Source organism: Monopterus albus, unplaced genomic scaffold (genome assembly GCF_001952655.1).
Source record: "Monopterus albus unplaced genomic scaffold, M_albus_1.0 scaffold493.1, whole genome shotgun sequence".
Classification (NCBI taxonomy): domain Eukaryota; kingdom Metazoa; phylum Chordata; class Actinopteri; order Synbranchiformes; family Synbranchidae; genus Monopterus; species Monopterus albus.
In genome coordinates, this window is record NW_018128373.1 from 115,407 (window position 1) to 131,636 (window position 16,230).

The 16,230-nt window shown below is 41.7% G+C and overlaps 1 protein-coding gene across 3 annotated transcripts in view; it reads left to right on the plus strand.

The window, feature by feature from the left end:
- Nucleotides 1-13,217, plus strand: part of snx13 (sorting nexin 13) — a 22,260-nt gene extending 9,043 nt beyond the window's left edge. For all 3 annotated transcript variants that reach the window (XM_020587995.1, XM_020587994.1, XM_020587993.1), the window contains 24 exons: nt 869-981; nt 1,097-1,199; nt 1,355-1,444; nt 3,038-3,159; nt 3,310-3,428; nt 3,644-3,748; nt 3,862-3,950; nt 4,767-4,850; nt 5,021-5,159; nt 5,305-5,393; nt 5,671-5,770; nt 6,287-6,480; nt 6,733-6,837; nt 6,967-7,137; nt 7,264-7,333; nt 7,939-8,081; nt 8,234-8,341; nt 8,435-8,545; nt 9,171-9,332; nt 9,470-9,541; nt 9,626-9,771; nt 10,053-10,121; nt 10,200-10,312; nt 11,051-13,217. In XM_020587995.1, coding sequence (XP_020443651.1) covers nt 869-981; nt 1,097-1,199; nt 1,355-1,444; nt 3,038-3,159; nt 3,310-3,428; nt 3,644-3,748; nt 3,862-3,950; nt 4,767-4,850; nt 5,021-5,159; nt 5,305-5,393; nt 5,671-5,770; nt 6,287-6,480; nt 6,733-6,837; nt 6,967-7,137; nt 7,264-7,333; nt 7,939-8,081; nt 8,234-8,341; nt 8,435-8,545; nt 9,171-9,332; nt 9,470-9,541; nt 9,626-9,771; nt 10,053-10,121; nt 10,200-10,312; nt 11,051-11,286 — 2,853 coding nt within the window. In that variant the 3' untranslated portion in view covers nt 11,287-13,217. The remainder of the gene's footprint in view (nt 1-868; nt 982-1,096; nt 1,200-1,354; nt 1,445-3,037; nt 3,160-3,309; nt 3,429-3,643; nt 3,749-3,861; nt 3,951-4,766; nt 4,851-5,020; nt 5,160-5,304; nt 5,394-5,670; nt 5,771-6,286; nt 6,481-6,732; nt 6,838-6,966; nt 7,138-7,263; nt 7,334-7,938; nt 8,082-8,233; nt 8,342-8,434; nt 8,546-9,170; nt 9,333-9,469; nt 9,542-9,625; nt 9,772-10,052; nt 10,122-10,199; nt 10,313-11,050) is intronic.
- Nucleotides 13,218-16,230: the final 3,013 nt, after the last annotated feature.

Below are 16,230 nucleotides of genomic sequence, written 5' to 3' on the forward strand. Positions count from 1 at the left end.
CAATGACAGTAGCTGTGGTCTTCCTAGATGCATGTATTGGCTGCTCAAGTTATCCGTTATGTTTTGTGTTGTTTTATAATTGCATCTGTAGCACTGGTATAATATGTGACCAAACAAAAAAAAAATAGAGCTGTTAGAGGAACTTATGTGGAAACTTAAGAAGTTGCTAGCTGGAATGAGAGCTTGGTTTCCTGCACTGACAATAACAGGAAAACCATAGGATGTGACATACTCAGTTTTTGTCTGATACTGTAATGACACACCACACCACGCTGAGTATCTTTAGAAATAATCTTTTCCTGGCCAATGTTTAGAAAAGTGTTTTTTTTTTAGCTTTGTGGATGATGTCATCATTCAGTACAATTGTCTAATTGTCTTATGTAGTCTGTTATAAGTCTGTGCCACTGTGTGTGTGACATGGACCATCATACATGTAAATTTGACCAGCATGGAATCTTATATGTATACGGAATCTCAGAGTGACCGCCTCTCTTAAATTAGGCAAATAAATTAAAATAAAATGTAGCCTGTAATGTACAAATTTGCAATCTGTTTTATCTATATATGCATTTAAATGTTTTTATCTTTCTTTGTGCATTTTGTATGCATTTTAATGTTTTATCCATCTATGTTTAATGTCTTATCCTGAAGTTGTGTTAAGCACTTTGAATTGCTGTTGTGTATGAAAATGTGCCATGCAAATAAACTTGCCTTGCCTTGATTAAAGATGAAGCTTTTCTCTGCGGAACTGACTTCCTACTAATTCACATGGACACATATTGGCAAAGAAGGCAGCCAGGCCATGGTGAATACAGTGTAAACGGTAGTGCATGATAACTTAAACCTGTATTTTATGTTTGTGTCTCAGGCCAGTCTGTCCATCTGGGGATGGGGGGGTCTTGGAGTTGTGCTGTTCCTCGTCACCTTTGGACCCTTTGCCATATGCTACCTGGCCTTTTATATCTTCTGCTTCATTGGAGGGTGAGCGTAATCACCTTTTTAACCACAAATCATGGCTGTTTTTAGGCCTGCTCTTTCACCTTAACAGCAACACAGCACAGGAGCCTGTTCTCTCATTCTCACTTCTGTTTTCCAGAGGCTTTGCGGTTACTCTGCTCTATGGAAAGATCAACTCCGAGAAACACCTGGAAAAGTGCGAGCACTCTTATTTGCCACCCACACAAATTGGTATACTAAAGGTAAACTACACTTTCACACACACTTTGACCTCGCCTACACAAACAAATTAGTTGTTAATAGATGTCCTTTTGTTTATGAAGACAAACTGCCAGTTAGCATGCAGGCCATGCTTCACTGATGTGATTGCTCATGTTTCACTGCATTTCCCTTTCAGACTTTGGATGAGATGAAGCTGGAGATTAAACCAGTGAAGATTGACAGGAGACTGACTGGCTCCAGTTTCATAGATGAACCACTACAACAGGTGTGTGCATGTGTCATGCATCATGACTCTCTGTGCATTTGACACCTACGTCAAGGCTTCATGCTGTCATGCACCTTTAACTGTCAAAGTGGGTAGACAGAATTATAAAGTTTCATAACATGAAATAGGAGGAGGAATAAATGATTTTCATACATTCCTTGCAGTTTTTCATGCCTCAAACTGAATGTTGGTAATTTGAGTTTACTGTATTAAGAATGAACTGAAGAACAAATGTTATGAAGTGTACAAGATTGACAGTAAAAGAAAGCCTTTCCCAGTGCCTTGAATTGTGCACTTCATCTAGGAAGTGATCTGATTGTGCATTAAGAGCAGTGCAGAGATGATAATGGGGCCACTGCTAAGGAGAGAAGCTAAGAAAAGATAACAGGACTACGAATGGATGACAACTCCTAACACTCCAGTCTTCTTGGACTCTAACCCTCTTTAGTCTCTGTCTGGCCCATCATTTGGCAAAGACAGCAACTTAATGGCCTCAAGCTATAAAGAAACTATCCCTGTCAAACCCTGCATTACCTTGTAAAGCCTCAATGCCTCTTTGTCACAGGAAGTTTGTGTATCATTAGCTTAGTCTGGTGCAAGATGTCATTTGCTTTTATATTTACTCAGGCCTTTTTGTTCTTGACTCTGTAGAGAATTAATCTCAACATCTGCTCCAATATTTGTCAGTTCACTGGCACATCATCTTCACACATTATTATTTTGCATTGAGCCAGCTTCTTATTTTTGTACTCACCACACAATGACTTGTGTAAAGGGGTTCAAATCAGTTTTTTTATTTTTATTTACAAAAGAATATTAGATTAGTTCAGTCGTGTGTGCAGATAATGCTGTACTTATGTGCCCTTCTGAAATCTTATCAGACATGTCCAGAAAAAATAAACTTGTCCTGACTGAAAGTGGAACTGAAAGTTTCTGTACTGTTAAAGTGTGTCAGTGCTGGACCATCATGTGCAGAAAAAAAGACTAGTATATTATCATTCACTGCTACATGTCATTGAGTCAGCTTTACATATTTGCAAATACATCCTGTAAATGATGGTAAGGTTGCCTGTCAGCACTGAGCTTTGTGGCTTTGTCTGGTGGTCACAGGTTGTCTTTGCTGTCTGTCCTGTGGTTACAACAGTTAGAGTAGCTTTTAGCATGTTGCTCCAGTAAAGCGGCATGGCCGGCGGAGGGAAATGCAGACACAACAGTTTGTGATGGTCAGGTGACAGTGACTGACTGGTGTCTCTGTTCTCCCTTTCTCCCTGGGAGTGCTTACTAATCATTTCAGCAGCACGTGAACTGTGACTTCTCACACAGCTGAATGTGACCTCATGCAGACCTACATTGTTCTCTTCAAAAGAAAGAGGTGGTCCTGTTCAGCCTGTTCACCTTTTGTTTCTCATCTACTCAGATAAAAGCTTTATTGACAAAATATTCTCTCTGCATGTAGAGACAGTTGATTGAGTCACATGTTCACATCTCTGCTTTACATCTGCCTCACTCCAGTTCATTAGGGTTGTCTTTTTTTAAATTTCTCTTTGCTTTTCATTCTCATTCTCTCCCTTCTTCCTCCATGTTTCTTTGTAGGTGATCCAGTTTGCTCTGAGAGACTACATCCAATATTGGTACTACACTCTGAGCGACGATGAGTCCTTTTTATTGGAGATCAGACAGACACTGCAGAATGCCCTGGTCCAGTTCTCCACACGGTACAAGACTAATACACACTTTGAATTATATACAGCAATGATTTCCTGCCTTGATATTTAGTTTTCTACAAGACAAATGTGTTCTGTATTTCCGTATACATTTTTTTTTTTTTTTTACATGTCAGCTTTTTTGTCGGTTTGTGTGCCAAGGTCCAAAGACGTGGACTGGCAGCCTTACTTTACCACTCGCCTGGTGGACGACTTTGCCACCCATTTACGTGTTTTTAGAAAAGCCCAGGATCGTCTCACCGACAGAGAGGACAAGCAGGGTATGCATACACATTCATACACCCTTGCTTTCTCTATTACAGTAGTCATTAGTCTTTTCTATTCACTTTGCCTTAAGCAATAATTGTGATTATGTAATTCTGAGTTTGGTGGTCTTTTGATTACGCAGTACTATGAATTTCCGTTGAAATTGTGGCACAGAAAAAAATATTTTTGTAGAGTTTAGCAGCGTTAATGACGAGTTGTATTTGAAAAGGGGACATAACAGAGGAGATGATAGACTCGTTCTTTGAGGCCGAGGTGGAGATGGAAAGGAAGATTTGTCGAGACGTGGTGTGCACTTCACGCAAAGACGAAGAAGGTAAACATGCATTTGAAATCTCCGTTGTTGTACTCTACCCATGAATGTATTGTGGTGTTTGATGTTATTGTGAGTAAAAACAAATCATAAGCCGTGTTTGTGTGCGTGTCCAGGTTTTCTTCGGGACTTGTGCGAGCTGCTTCTGTATCTATTGCTACCTTCTGGAGATTTCCACAACAAAAACATGCGATACTTCCTAAGGGTGAGTGTTTGTGAGATAAACACAAAATCTCACTCTCACTTGGACAGTCACAACACATGCAATTTCTTTGATCCAAGATGTAATTCTTCTTCTTCTTTCGGCTGTTCCCGTTAGGGGTCGCCACAGCGAATCATCTGTTTCCACCTAACTCTATCCTCAGCATCCTCTACTCTCACCCCAATTAGCTTCATGTCCTCTTTTAGCACATCCATATATCTCCTCTTTGGCCTTCCTCTTGACCTCTTGCCTGGCAGCTCCATCTCCAACATCCTTCTACCAGTATAACCACTGTGCCTCCTCTGCACATGTCCAAACCATCTCAATCTGGCCTCTCTGACCTTGTCCCCAAAACAGCCGACCTGAGCTGTCCTTCTGATGTGCTCATTCCTAATCCTGTCCATCCTGGTCCCTCCTAAAGAGAATCTCAACATCCTCATCTCTGCTACCTCCATCTCTGCCTCTTGTCTTTTCCTCACTGCTACAGTCTCTAACCCATACAGCATAGCTGGTCTCACTACTGTCTTGTACACCTTTCCTTTGATTCTTGCTGCCACTCTTCTGTCACACAACACTCCTGACACCTTTCTCCACCCACTCCAACCTACCTGCACTCACCAAGATGTAAATATCAGTCCAATTTTCTGTCATGTAGTATGTCATACAACCTGTTTCATGGTTAAGCCACCGGCCAGATGCTGCCAGTTAGGCCTCTGCTAGAGTATCATTTTTAACAGCAGGCTTCTCAGTTGTCTGCATTGCTATACCACAGTGTGAATCATGAGTGTGCCTTGAGCTGCATTGTGATGTATTTTTTAGGAGGTGCTGGCACGCGGTGTGCTGCTTCCTCTGATCAACCAGCTGAGCGACCCAGACTATATCAACCAGTTTGTTATCTGGATGGTGAGATTTGACACCCACATCTATCTATACCTTCTATCTGTTGGCTCTTTTTTTGTGTAAATAATTCTAAAGCCATTGAAGAAACAATCCAGAAAGCAAATGAAATAGGACAGAAGCAGCATTTGCACTGGTATGTGTTGTTGACTATAAATCGGGATGTGTGTATGTAGATTAGGGACTCCAGCTGTAACTATGAAGCCTTCATGAACATCCTGAAGTTGACGGACAAGCCTACTGAGCTGGAGGCCGTCAAAGACAAGGTGCTGGAGGAGCTGCAGTACCTCCGCTCCCTCGACACTGCCGGAGATGGTGGGAACTCATTTATTTATTTCCCTCACTGAAAGACACACAAAACTAATTAGCCACTTGATTAGGGAGGCACAAAGGATGTGTAAAGTTTGGCTGAAGTGATGCAGGGCATTCCTCTCTGATCCTAATGTCATTTGTCCTTTAGACATCAATGTGATCAAGAACCAGATTAACAGTCTTATGTTTGTGAAGAAGGTGTGTGAGACCAGGATCCAGAGGCTACAGTCTGGCAAGGTGAGAAACTGCAGTGCAGACTTAAAGTGCTTAAAGGATCCAATGAAAACATACAGTACATTACTGAAAGGAATTTGGTCCAATCAGTTTTGATAGTTGCTGGTTTATATTTGTTAGTGTAGAGTCAAACTTTGTATGCACAAGTATCAGCTGTGTTTCCTCAGTGTCAGTTTATTAGTAAAGTTTTATCTGTCAGAGTAAGCAAGGCTGAGAAAACAGTTTTATCATTTCTGCTCTGTGTACCAGCCGTTTCTTATCCAGTTCTTGTGTTGTGTAGGAGGTGGATGCCTTAAAGCTGGCAGCTAACTTGGGCAAGCTGTGTGTTATCCCACTGGATCACATCCTTGTGCACAACATAGCGCTGCAGTTCTTCATGGGTAATATTGGAATCACATCATAACATATACCATGGGTGTCAACCATCACCGTAGCATCCCACGGCTTTAATCCTGAACATTTCATCATCGTTAATTATCATTATAATCCGTAACAGCAAATTATAACTTCATCCTGTCTTGTTAGGCATTTTAGAGATTTTAAAAGGTCTCTCCAGTCTATAGATCAGATTACAATGGATGGTGTGTGTGCACACACTAAGAGTCCAACCAGGTTGCTTCAGATCTGGTGTGAAAAATAAGCACCAGCCAACAGCCAAAACGCTGTGGTGCTGTTATTGTAGCATTTATGCTGCAGAAAAATTTCAAAGATCTATTTTCTATTAAAATGAATTTAGATCACCAAAATTCCAAAGTTGAAAACTGCACACAGTAAAAAAAAAAAAAAAATTACATTTCGCCATTCAAGCGATGTTTGTGTCATATATTTGTTTAACCAGAAATGGCAACAATATACACACATGACTTGTTCCAACTGTTGTGTATCTGCCGATCCAGACTTCATGCTGGCAGCCGGGGCTCAGGCAGAGCTGTTTTTCTGGCTCACCGTGGAGGGCTACAGGGTGACTGCACAGCAGCAGCTGAAGGCCATGCAGGGCTGGCAGAAAGACGGTAAGAAGCAGCCCAGCACCACCAAAGGCCTGCTGAAGGCCGCTGCCCTGGGGATCTACGAACAGTACCTCTCTGACAAGGTAGGAGCTGTGTTTAGACCACGTGGGGTGTCATCAAGTCAGGGGTCATTTCAGCCATAACGGAGATTTACACTAAATGAAATGTTGTGGTCTTTCAGAAGATCCAGTTGTACAGGTGTCCTCTAATTTCTTGGTAAAATACATACAAATAAAGTTCCTTTAAAGGACTGACTTTTTTATAAAGCCTGTGTCATCTAATATATTGAGAAAGTATTTACCAGTGTCTGTCTGCTCTCTTTTCATCCGCAACAGGCGTCTCCCAGTGTACAGGTGGACGAGGCATCAGTAACAAAACTGGGGGAGAAGCTGCAGAAAGATGATCCCACACCAGAGATATTTGATGAAGTGCAGAGAAAAGTATGGAACCTATATTATGAACTATGCTGATACTTTGAGAAATTTTATTTCACTTTAATACCTAGCTTTGTTTTTGCACCCATTTTATGGTGTATTTCCTTGTTCTTTTTTGAATGTTCTGTTCCACAGGTGTACAACATGATGCTACGGGATGAGCGCTACTACCCCTCTTTCAAGCAGAGTCCTCTCTATGTTCGCATGTTAGCAGAGCTGGACATGTTGAAAGAGCCGAGCTACCGGGGATCTGAGGATGGTGACGTAGAATCATTTAATGGCTCTCCTACAGGAAGCCTAAACCTAGTAAGTCTCCTTCAGTTCCTCTTGCAGGCCCTAGAACGATGTCAGTGTGGAGACACATCTGGCGCTGTGTTTGCTGTTCATGTTCTTATTGTTTAGCTTATGATGACTCGTTCCTTGTGATTTCAGTCTTTGGATGACCTATCCAGCTCGTGCCACGATGAACCTATGCACCTACATGCCTTCATCTCTGACACAGGTACACACAGTCCAAGTACACGTCTTGTGAACATTATTGGTACCATTATTGTGTGATGATTGTTATATTTTCACAAGTGTTAGTCTTTGGTTAAGGGTTTAAAATTTAAGGAAAGATTCAGACAACTGTTTGGATTACAAACATTTCCACTGACTAGGTGTGGGATTTACAGCTCATGTTGAAGAGTAAATGAATTTGTCCTTTATATGGAGTAGCCCCTACTTCTTTGGAGTACACCCTCCCTTCTTTCAACTTTTCACCTCCTAGCGTCATTCTTCTGCATGTGCCTGCTGTTACTTTCATATTCTTTTTCCTTCATTCCATAACCTCCATTGTTTTTCTGTTCTTCATTTTTCCTTCCTCCTCCCTCCCATGCTTTTGCTGTCATTCTGTCACATTTACCTCCCTCCTATCACATTTCCACACCGTCTGCTCATCATTCTGTTGCTTCCTCTTCCTCCCCTATGCTCTGTACATGCATATACTTTCTTTTCCCTTCTTCTTTCTCCTGTTGTCCACCTCCCTCCTCCTCCATTTCCCCCCTTTGGATGTGTTGCCGGACGGCGTAGCTGATGCTTGTTTCCCTGAATTGTGGGGTGCTGCAGGTGTTTGCAATGACCACGGCAAGACCTACGCGCTGTATGCCATCACTGTGTTCAGACGCAACCAGGACGGCAGCGAGGATTGCTGGAAAACCTACCGCCGCTATTCGGACTTCCACGACTTCCATATGAGAGTCACTGAGCAGGTGTGTATGTGAGAGAGGATGTTTGTATACCAGTTAACAGAAGTCCCCAATTTTTCTGCCCTAGAAAAAAGTGAACATTAGTGTTGAAACATGAAGCAACAACACCTACACTTGTTTGTCTTCTTTTGAGTGTTGTGCATATTCTGTTTTAGTTTGAGAACCTGGCATCAATCCTCAAGCTGCCAGGAAAAAAGACCTTCAATAATATGGACAGAGACTTCTTGGAGAAGAGAAAAAAAGACCTCAATGCTTACTTACAGGTAACAGTTTTATATTTGTGTTGACCAGTCACATTTATGTCTGTTTTATTGTAGAGTGTTTATCAATAAGTTGTTTGTGTGACTGTGTTCCAGTTGCTGCTGACCCCAGAGATGGTGACGGCCTGCCCTACTCTGATTCCTTATATCTATGATTTCCTCGAAAACAAGGCCTACAACAAGGGCAAGGGAGAGTTTGCACGAAAGGTCACTTGTTTTTAAACACAATGGAGCATTTCATTGCCATTACTTTACTACCATGTAACTGCAAAATGCTGTGTACCGGTAATGTTTAAGTGGAGACCTCTATTGCTGGCACATATTTAATGGCCAGTTAGGTTTAGGATTCTGTACCTATTGTACACCTTTAACACTTTTATTATAACTGGGTGCCACAGAGCTCCCATACTTCAGGAAAATTCCTTTTGCTTACACTAATCAGTGTAGTCCTGTAGAGATCTTCAATAAATAAATTAAACTAAGTTTTTTTTTGGTTGTTGCATCTTTATTTTGGGGTGTAATAAAGTATTAGAACTAATGCTTTATTGGAGATGCCCTCCCTTCTATGCTATTGAGAATTTTTACCATTTTACTTTGTTTGTTGACTTCCAGATGAAGTGATGTTTCTCTGTGTGATTTGGCTGCATAACCACATTTCAGTGCCACCATCATCTGTAGTTTGAGGAGTGTAGTTAAAAGTTGCACATCTCAGCTTTAACATTGAATTCAGCACTTAATTTGTTTCAGGCATGACTGTATTTTGACTCAGAACTGAGCACTGTAACTGGTTTTATAAATTATATTTTCTCCTTTGGTTTCATTCCCCCTTCAGATAGACACATTTGTAAATCCTCTGAGAAGTTCCATGAGGAACGTGTCCAACGCAGTGAAAGCCCTGCCAGACAGTCTGGCTGAAGGGATGACCAAGGTCTCTGACAACATGGGGCGCATGTCGGAAAGACTGGGCCAGGACATCAAACAGTCCATATTGAAGGTAACGCAATCAAATACTGCCAGTATCCTGCATCTGAATTAATGTCTTCAACCACAGCCTTCTACATTTGCTCACTGCACTAATGTGTTATTTTATCAGACTTCTGACTTTCCAGTGTTTTTCTGCTGCTGTCCTAGGTGCCTCCACTCCTCCCCAAGTCTGACATTGACCCTGAACACTGCCGAGTCTCCGCCCAGCTTGATGACAATGTGAGTCACTAGGAAGTTTGGTTGCGGGTTGTATCTTTTAATTTGTTTTTGGTAAAATGGTAACTGTGTGTCTTGTGTGTCCAGGTGGATGATAACATCCCACTGAGGGTGATGCTGCTGCTGATGGATGAGGTGTTTGACCTTAAGGAGAAGAACCAGTGGCTGCGCAGGAACATTAAGAACCTGCTGCAGCAACTCATCAGGGCCACATATGGAGACACTATCAACAGGTCAGAGATGCACAAAGGACATAGAGACAGAAATACAGTTTACAACCAAAACAGTATTTCATATAAACATCTTATGACCTAAAATGGGCATCCTGTATCTTTACTTCTGAACTAGTTTCACCGGAATAATCAGCAAAATAGGATTAAAGCCTGCAGAGCAGATTTTTAACTTAAACTGAACACAAGTGTACATGTGTTGAGAGCATCAGAAGATCTGAATGAATTCAATGATTGGCTTCAGTTAGAGCACAACCAGAAAAACCTTTCCCTTGTCTCTGTAGAAAAATTGTGGATCACGTGGACTACTTGACCTCACCAGAGCAGGTGGCAGACTACGTCAAGAAGTTCAGGTAAACCCCACCTCCCCAAAGGACCTCTGATTGGTCAGAGGAGTTGTGAGTAACCCTGAGGTGCTTGTCCACACACAGGGATTCGTACTGGCCCAACGGTATTCTGGCTGAGACGCCGCCCCTTCGGGACAAGAGCATCCGCATGAGGACACAAGTAGCTGCCAAGACCAGCCTGCTAGGCATTATGCCAGGTGAAAACACATGCACATGCACGCACTTCCTCTCGGTATCACCCACTGTCATTTGGGACAGCCCCGTACACTTACTCCTCATCCTTGAAGTGATTTCAAGCAGCATTTTTCAGTTTTACAGGAAAGAGGAGCTGAAGGATGAGGACTGACTGACTGACTGACTTCTTACCCACTTTCCCAAACTTTTTATGGAAGTACTGGAGACAGTCTGACAGGAATGACCTGTCAATCTACAGTCAGTGTTTAGATGAGCTGTTGTGTGATTGTCAGCGTTGCCAAGCTAATCAAACAGCTGACTGGAAATTCTCTGTACTGTCAACTGATGGTAGTTACAGCTGTCGATACGGTTAGCCTCCACAAAGATTACATGAAGTTGGCTGTAACTCTTTGTTGGTGGGGTGACTGGTAACAATAGACATAACAGAATTCAGCCTGATTTACATGTGAAAAAGTTGCTAATGTAGCGAACACGTACAAATCTAGCTGCATAACGTTAACCAAGGAAGCTAGTTAGTTGACATTACATAGATAATATCTTATAAATATGTTAGAATTAATTGATATTTATCCTAATGCGACAACAAAGGGGACAGTTGAGCTCTATAGGTGCCCTACTACTGTGTTGATAGCTTGGTGCATAAATGAACCCATATGAAAAAGCTTTTTTATTTTTGCCCCTGCAAAAAAGATTTTGTGCATATCACTGTCTTCTTGATTATATTTCACCTCTTGCCTCAGATGAGCTGAAGCACATCATTGGAGCAGAGACCACCAGAAAGGGCATCCTGCGGGTCTTCGAGATGTTTCAGTACCAACCCATGAACCGTCGGCTAGTCTATGTTTTCCTGGAGGGCTTCCTGGAGACAATGTTCCCCCAGTACAAATTCCCTGAGCTCTTTGTCAAGCTGCACTCCCACTCGCCACGCATCTACAAATACAGCCAGAAACTCAAATCGTCCTCTCTTAAGAGGTGACAGGAGAGGACAGAGGCAACAGGACACGGGCCAACTAGACACACACAGACTTGAGAGCTAATGGGTGGGGGGAGCCTTGACATGAGCGCTGTGTGTGATTTTTCAATCGGTGAAAACACTCCAGTTGAATGTTTCTGTCAAGACAGAACTGAAGAACGAACACCACACACAAGCCCAAATACAAATCCTGTCATTTGCACAAAGACTGAACATGGCAGTCGTTTACATTGTATCACTTCCCCTTCTTTTTTTTTTTTTTTTAGACGTTTTAGTTGTGTTTAGCTTTATCCTGGACTAGTCGGTCCTTCTTTCTCCTGGTCCAGAGAGCAGACCACAGATACTGTATTGTTTTTAAACTGCAGGAGAACATAGCATAGACACTTTGCCTTACCTTCCTGCTTCTGTCTTTTGGCCAGTCTGCCATCTCTAATCTGGCCCTTCAGCTGTAGGCAAACTCACCCTCATGCTGTAGACATGTGAAAGCTGCACACTTGTAAAGATGCAACAATATTGTGTTTTCAAAGCAACCAAATATGTCAGTAGCACTGGGTCAAAGAGGCGCTGTTTTTAAAATGTGACTGAACAAATATGGGTCGAAAAGAATGTTTTATTTTTATCATCAGCATTTTTCTTTCAGTGCTTCTCTTGAAATGTGATCTCTTTTTCTTTCCAAAGTGTTACATCACCTGTACCATGCACGAGAATAGGCTATATCCCCTTTAATGCTACTGTCATAACCTGTGACGACCAAATCTCAGACTGTTCATAGCTGTGTGCGTCCTGGTTTGATGTTGGGATACAGTGTTGACCTTCACTGTTTGTCACAGTTGTGGGAGGCTCCGCTCTGGCTGTCCACGCCTTCTATCAGTGAATGTACTCTCACGTTTGTGTAGAATTTTGTGTGAATGGGTCTGTGTGTATGCTTGTCTTTAGCATGCAGATGCAGCCCTCTTCAGTCAGAAACTGTGCCAGTATGAGCTAGTGAACCAGCCTTAAAACTACATACAGTATGTTCTGACCAAGAGCCACACACTAGACGTCACTTTCCTTCACACGACTGAACGTTGCAAGGAAATCAAGATAGAGAGGTATATCCCAAATCACTTTCATTCAGACGATGTCTCTGATTTTGTGCAATATTTATTTATTAATGCATGTGCATTTTGAATCATTCAAAAAAAAAAGAATCATTGTTTTACCAGTGGAAAACATGAATCCCCAGATATCTCTTCTTATCCCAACAACTTATCATTCCATTGTTGTAACATCGTTTATTTTACAGACTTGTTTTATAAGTCTGACTTTTTTGTTTTGTTTTGGGTAATGTGAGTAGATGTTTTTCCCACCTGTTCCATGCCCACACATAGAGAATCGGTGTTCTGAGTGTCGATCGGCTGGCGTTTTCTGTCGCCACCTGACAACGACCATGACAAGTTCATTGGGCTATAGGTCATTCAGAAGTGGCCTCGAACAACTCCTTCGTTTTAACAGAGTGGCATTTTATGCATTCAGACCTGTCCTGTTGAGTATGAACAGATCCTTGTTGTTATGAACTTGCAGCAGGAGCCCCCCCCCCATCCCCTCATGTCCAGTACAGCTGTGTCCAGTGACCAATGGAATCACTGCTAATGAGCACTTAGTAGCAACTATGGGAGGGCCTCTCCCATTGGCTGGCCCAATTCTGCTGCTGTCAGTGGATGGAACTCCCTTGTCTGCTGTGATTTGCTTGCACTGAGCAACCCTGGTGGACACTGCTTGGCTGAGTGGGAGGACATGAACTGGAGCCTCTCTTACTGGAGGTGAATATTTTGTCCCCATGGTGGAGGAGGAGATGACACCTTTAACTTTCTGCACACCTCTCCATACAGGAAGGCTTGTCTTATTTTTTTTTTCTTTTTTTTTTACCCCAGTATATATGAATCTGGTAAGATCATGAAAACTGTGCATCTCTGTCCACAACATTTCATTTTAACATACATTTTATCATGTGTGGCTTAGCAGGATAGGATTAAAGTATTGCAAGTAAACAGTTGTGGTCCTGATCATTTTGAATAGTTTCAAACAATTACACAGTAACTCATTCATTTTTTTTTTGTGTGCAGTATGTGTTAAGTGTGCCTAAATGTACTGTTAATTCTATTTTCATATTTTTCTTTAACCTAAAAAAAACAGTCAGAATGTCATGATCATTTTACGTGACTGAAAATGACTTTAGGGTTGTTTTTTTGCATCATGCTAATCCAACTCTCCTTGTGGGCAGCAGTGCTCAGATCAGTATAACACTAATAAAAAGGTAACAGACTAATAGACCCCTGGTGTGGATGCTGTCTTCAGACTGCTTGTGGGTCCTGTGGATGGGGTATGTAGCTACTGTATTTGTTCTTTAAACTGCATCAGTACTATTGTGTGAACATTTGCCACAATAAAGTGGCTGTCGGGTGCATGTTGACCTCTAACTGGTGCAAAAGCATTTTTATGTGCTCCCTGATACAGTATCTACAGTGCAGTGCTCGAGTATTTGGACAATAACAGTAGTTAGTCTACTGTCATTACTAAAATTGTTTCTGTATTCAAATCTTTTTCTTTCTTTATTTTGTTTTTATTGCTACAGAATAGCATGTTTACAGGACAGAGGACAGAACATAGAAGACAGCACACATTTATAAAAGAGACAGCGGGTTTTACGTGTGTGTGTGTGTGTGTGTGTGTGTGTGTGTGTGTGAGTGAATTAAGTGAGCTGTTTTTGGTTTCTGCTAATGCCTGAGGGAGAAAAATGTCTGTATAAAATTTCATGGGAGTACATCCAGAAGTAGACAAAAGTGGTGGATCAACCAGCAGACCAACATTGCCAACCATGCCACTGATATTATCAAGTGGAAAGTGACAGCATTGATGTTCAGCATGATCCCTCATTTCCTCTGGTTCTGTTCATTTCATGTCATCTTCAGCAAGTCACTAAAGGGACTTCATACTCCAGCAGACCACAGGCTGTGACACCAAGTCTAGACATCTGAAAAGAACAGACCAGACGAACAAGCTCTTCTCGTCACATGCCCCCGCCTCTTGGTGGTCCGAGTGTGGTGTTACACATCCCTGTTTGTTGTCGGGCCCTTGGCACAGTGGGGACATTACATTCCTGAACCTTACAGCACTGCCTACTGCATTGACTGGCAAACAAAACAAGTGATGTGGAATTATTTTAAAGGAGATGAAAATATTGTTTTTGATCCATCCTGTGATGGCAATATATTACTGTGTAATCAGTTAGGTTTTGTTTAGATTTCATCTCAGAAAGGACAGTTGTTGCTGTTGATGTCTGCTGACACCCAGTGGAGGAGAAGATGCAGTGGTACTCGACTCAAAATGATGCACCTGCTGGAGGCTTGAATGTTTCTAAGGATGTTTTTTTCCTTGTCTCCCCTGCAATACACTGTAACAGGAACATAAAATGGACTTCCAAAGTTCTGACCTTGATTTTGGCTTTACTAGATCTTGGTAGATTAATGGTGATGGGAATTAGCTCTGTAAAGAAAAGCATTTCACAGGACTGGTGCAAAACTATCAGTCCAGGAGACAAGAGGAAACGGGAAGTTGTCCTGTTTTTGTTGTTTGCTTGATAACAACCTTAGGGCAGTTGTAGCTGTTCTCTTCCCACAACATTTCATTTTAACATACATTTTATCATGTGTGGCTTAGCAGGATAGGATTAAAGTATTGCAAGTAAACAGTTGTGGTCCTGATCATTTTGAATAGTTTCAAACAATTACACAGTAACTCATTCATTTTTTTTTTGTGTGTGTGTGTGTGTGTGTGTGTGTGTGTGTGTGTGTGTGTGAGTGAATTAAGTGAGCTGTTTTTGGTTTCTGCTAATGCCTGAGGGAGAAAAATGTCTGTATAAAATTTCATGGGAGTACATCCAGAAGTAGACAAAAGTGGTGGATCAACCAGCAGACCAACATTGCCAACCATGCCACTGATATTATCAAGTGGAAAGTGACAGCATTGATGTTCAGCATGATCCCTCATTTCCTCTGGTTCTGTTCATTTCATGTCATCTTCAGCAAGTCACTAAAGGGACTTCATACTCCAGCAGACCACAGGCTGTGACACCAAGTCTAGACATCTGAAAAGAACAGACCAGACGAACAAGCTCTTCTCGTCACATGCCCCCGCCTCTTGGTGGTCCGAGTGTGGTGTTACACATCCCTGTTTGTTGTCGGGCCCTTGGCACAGTGGGGACATTACATTCCTGAACCTTACAGCACTGCCTACTGCATTGACTGGCAAACAAAACAAGTGATGTGGAATTATTTTAAAGGAGATGAAAATATTGTTTTTGATCCATCCTGTGATGGCAATATATTACTGTGTAATCAGTTAGGTTTTGTTTAGATTTCATCTCAGAAAGGACAGGTGTTGCTGTTGATGTCTGCTGACACCCAGTGGAGGAGAAGATGCAGTGGTACTCGACTCAAAATGATGCACCTGCTGGAGGCTTGAATGTTTCTAAGGATGTTTTTTTCCTTGTCTCCCCTGCAATACACTGTAACAGGAACATAAAATGGACTTCCAAAGTTCTGACCTTGATTTTGGCTTTACTAGATCTTGGTAGATTAATGGTGATGGGAATTAGCTCTGTAAAGAAAAGCATTTCACAGGACTGGTGCAAAACTATCAGTCCAGGAGACAAGAGGAAACGGGAAGTTGTCCTGTTTTTGTTGTTTGCTTGATAACAACCTTAGGGCAGTTGTAGCTGTTCTCTTCCCACAACATTTCATTTTAACATACATTTTATCATGTGTGGCTTAGCAGGATAGGATTAAAGTATTGCAAGTAAACAGTTGTGGTCCTGATCATTTTGAATAGTTTCAAACAATTACACAGTAACTCATTCATTTTTTTTTTTAATTCATAGGAACTAATATTACTAAAAGCTGTAAAATG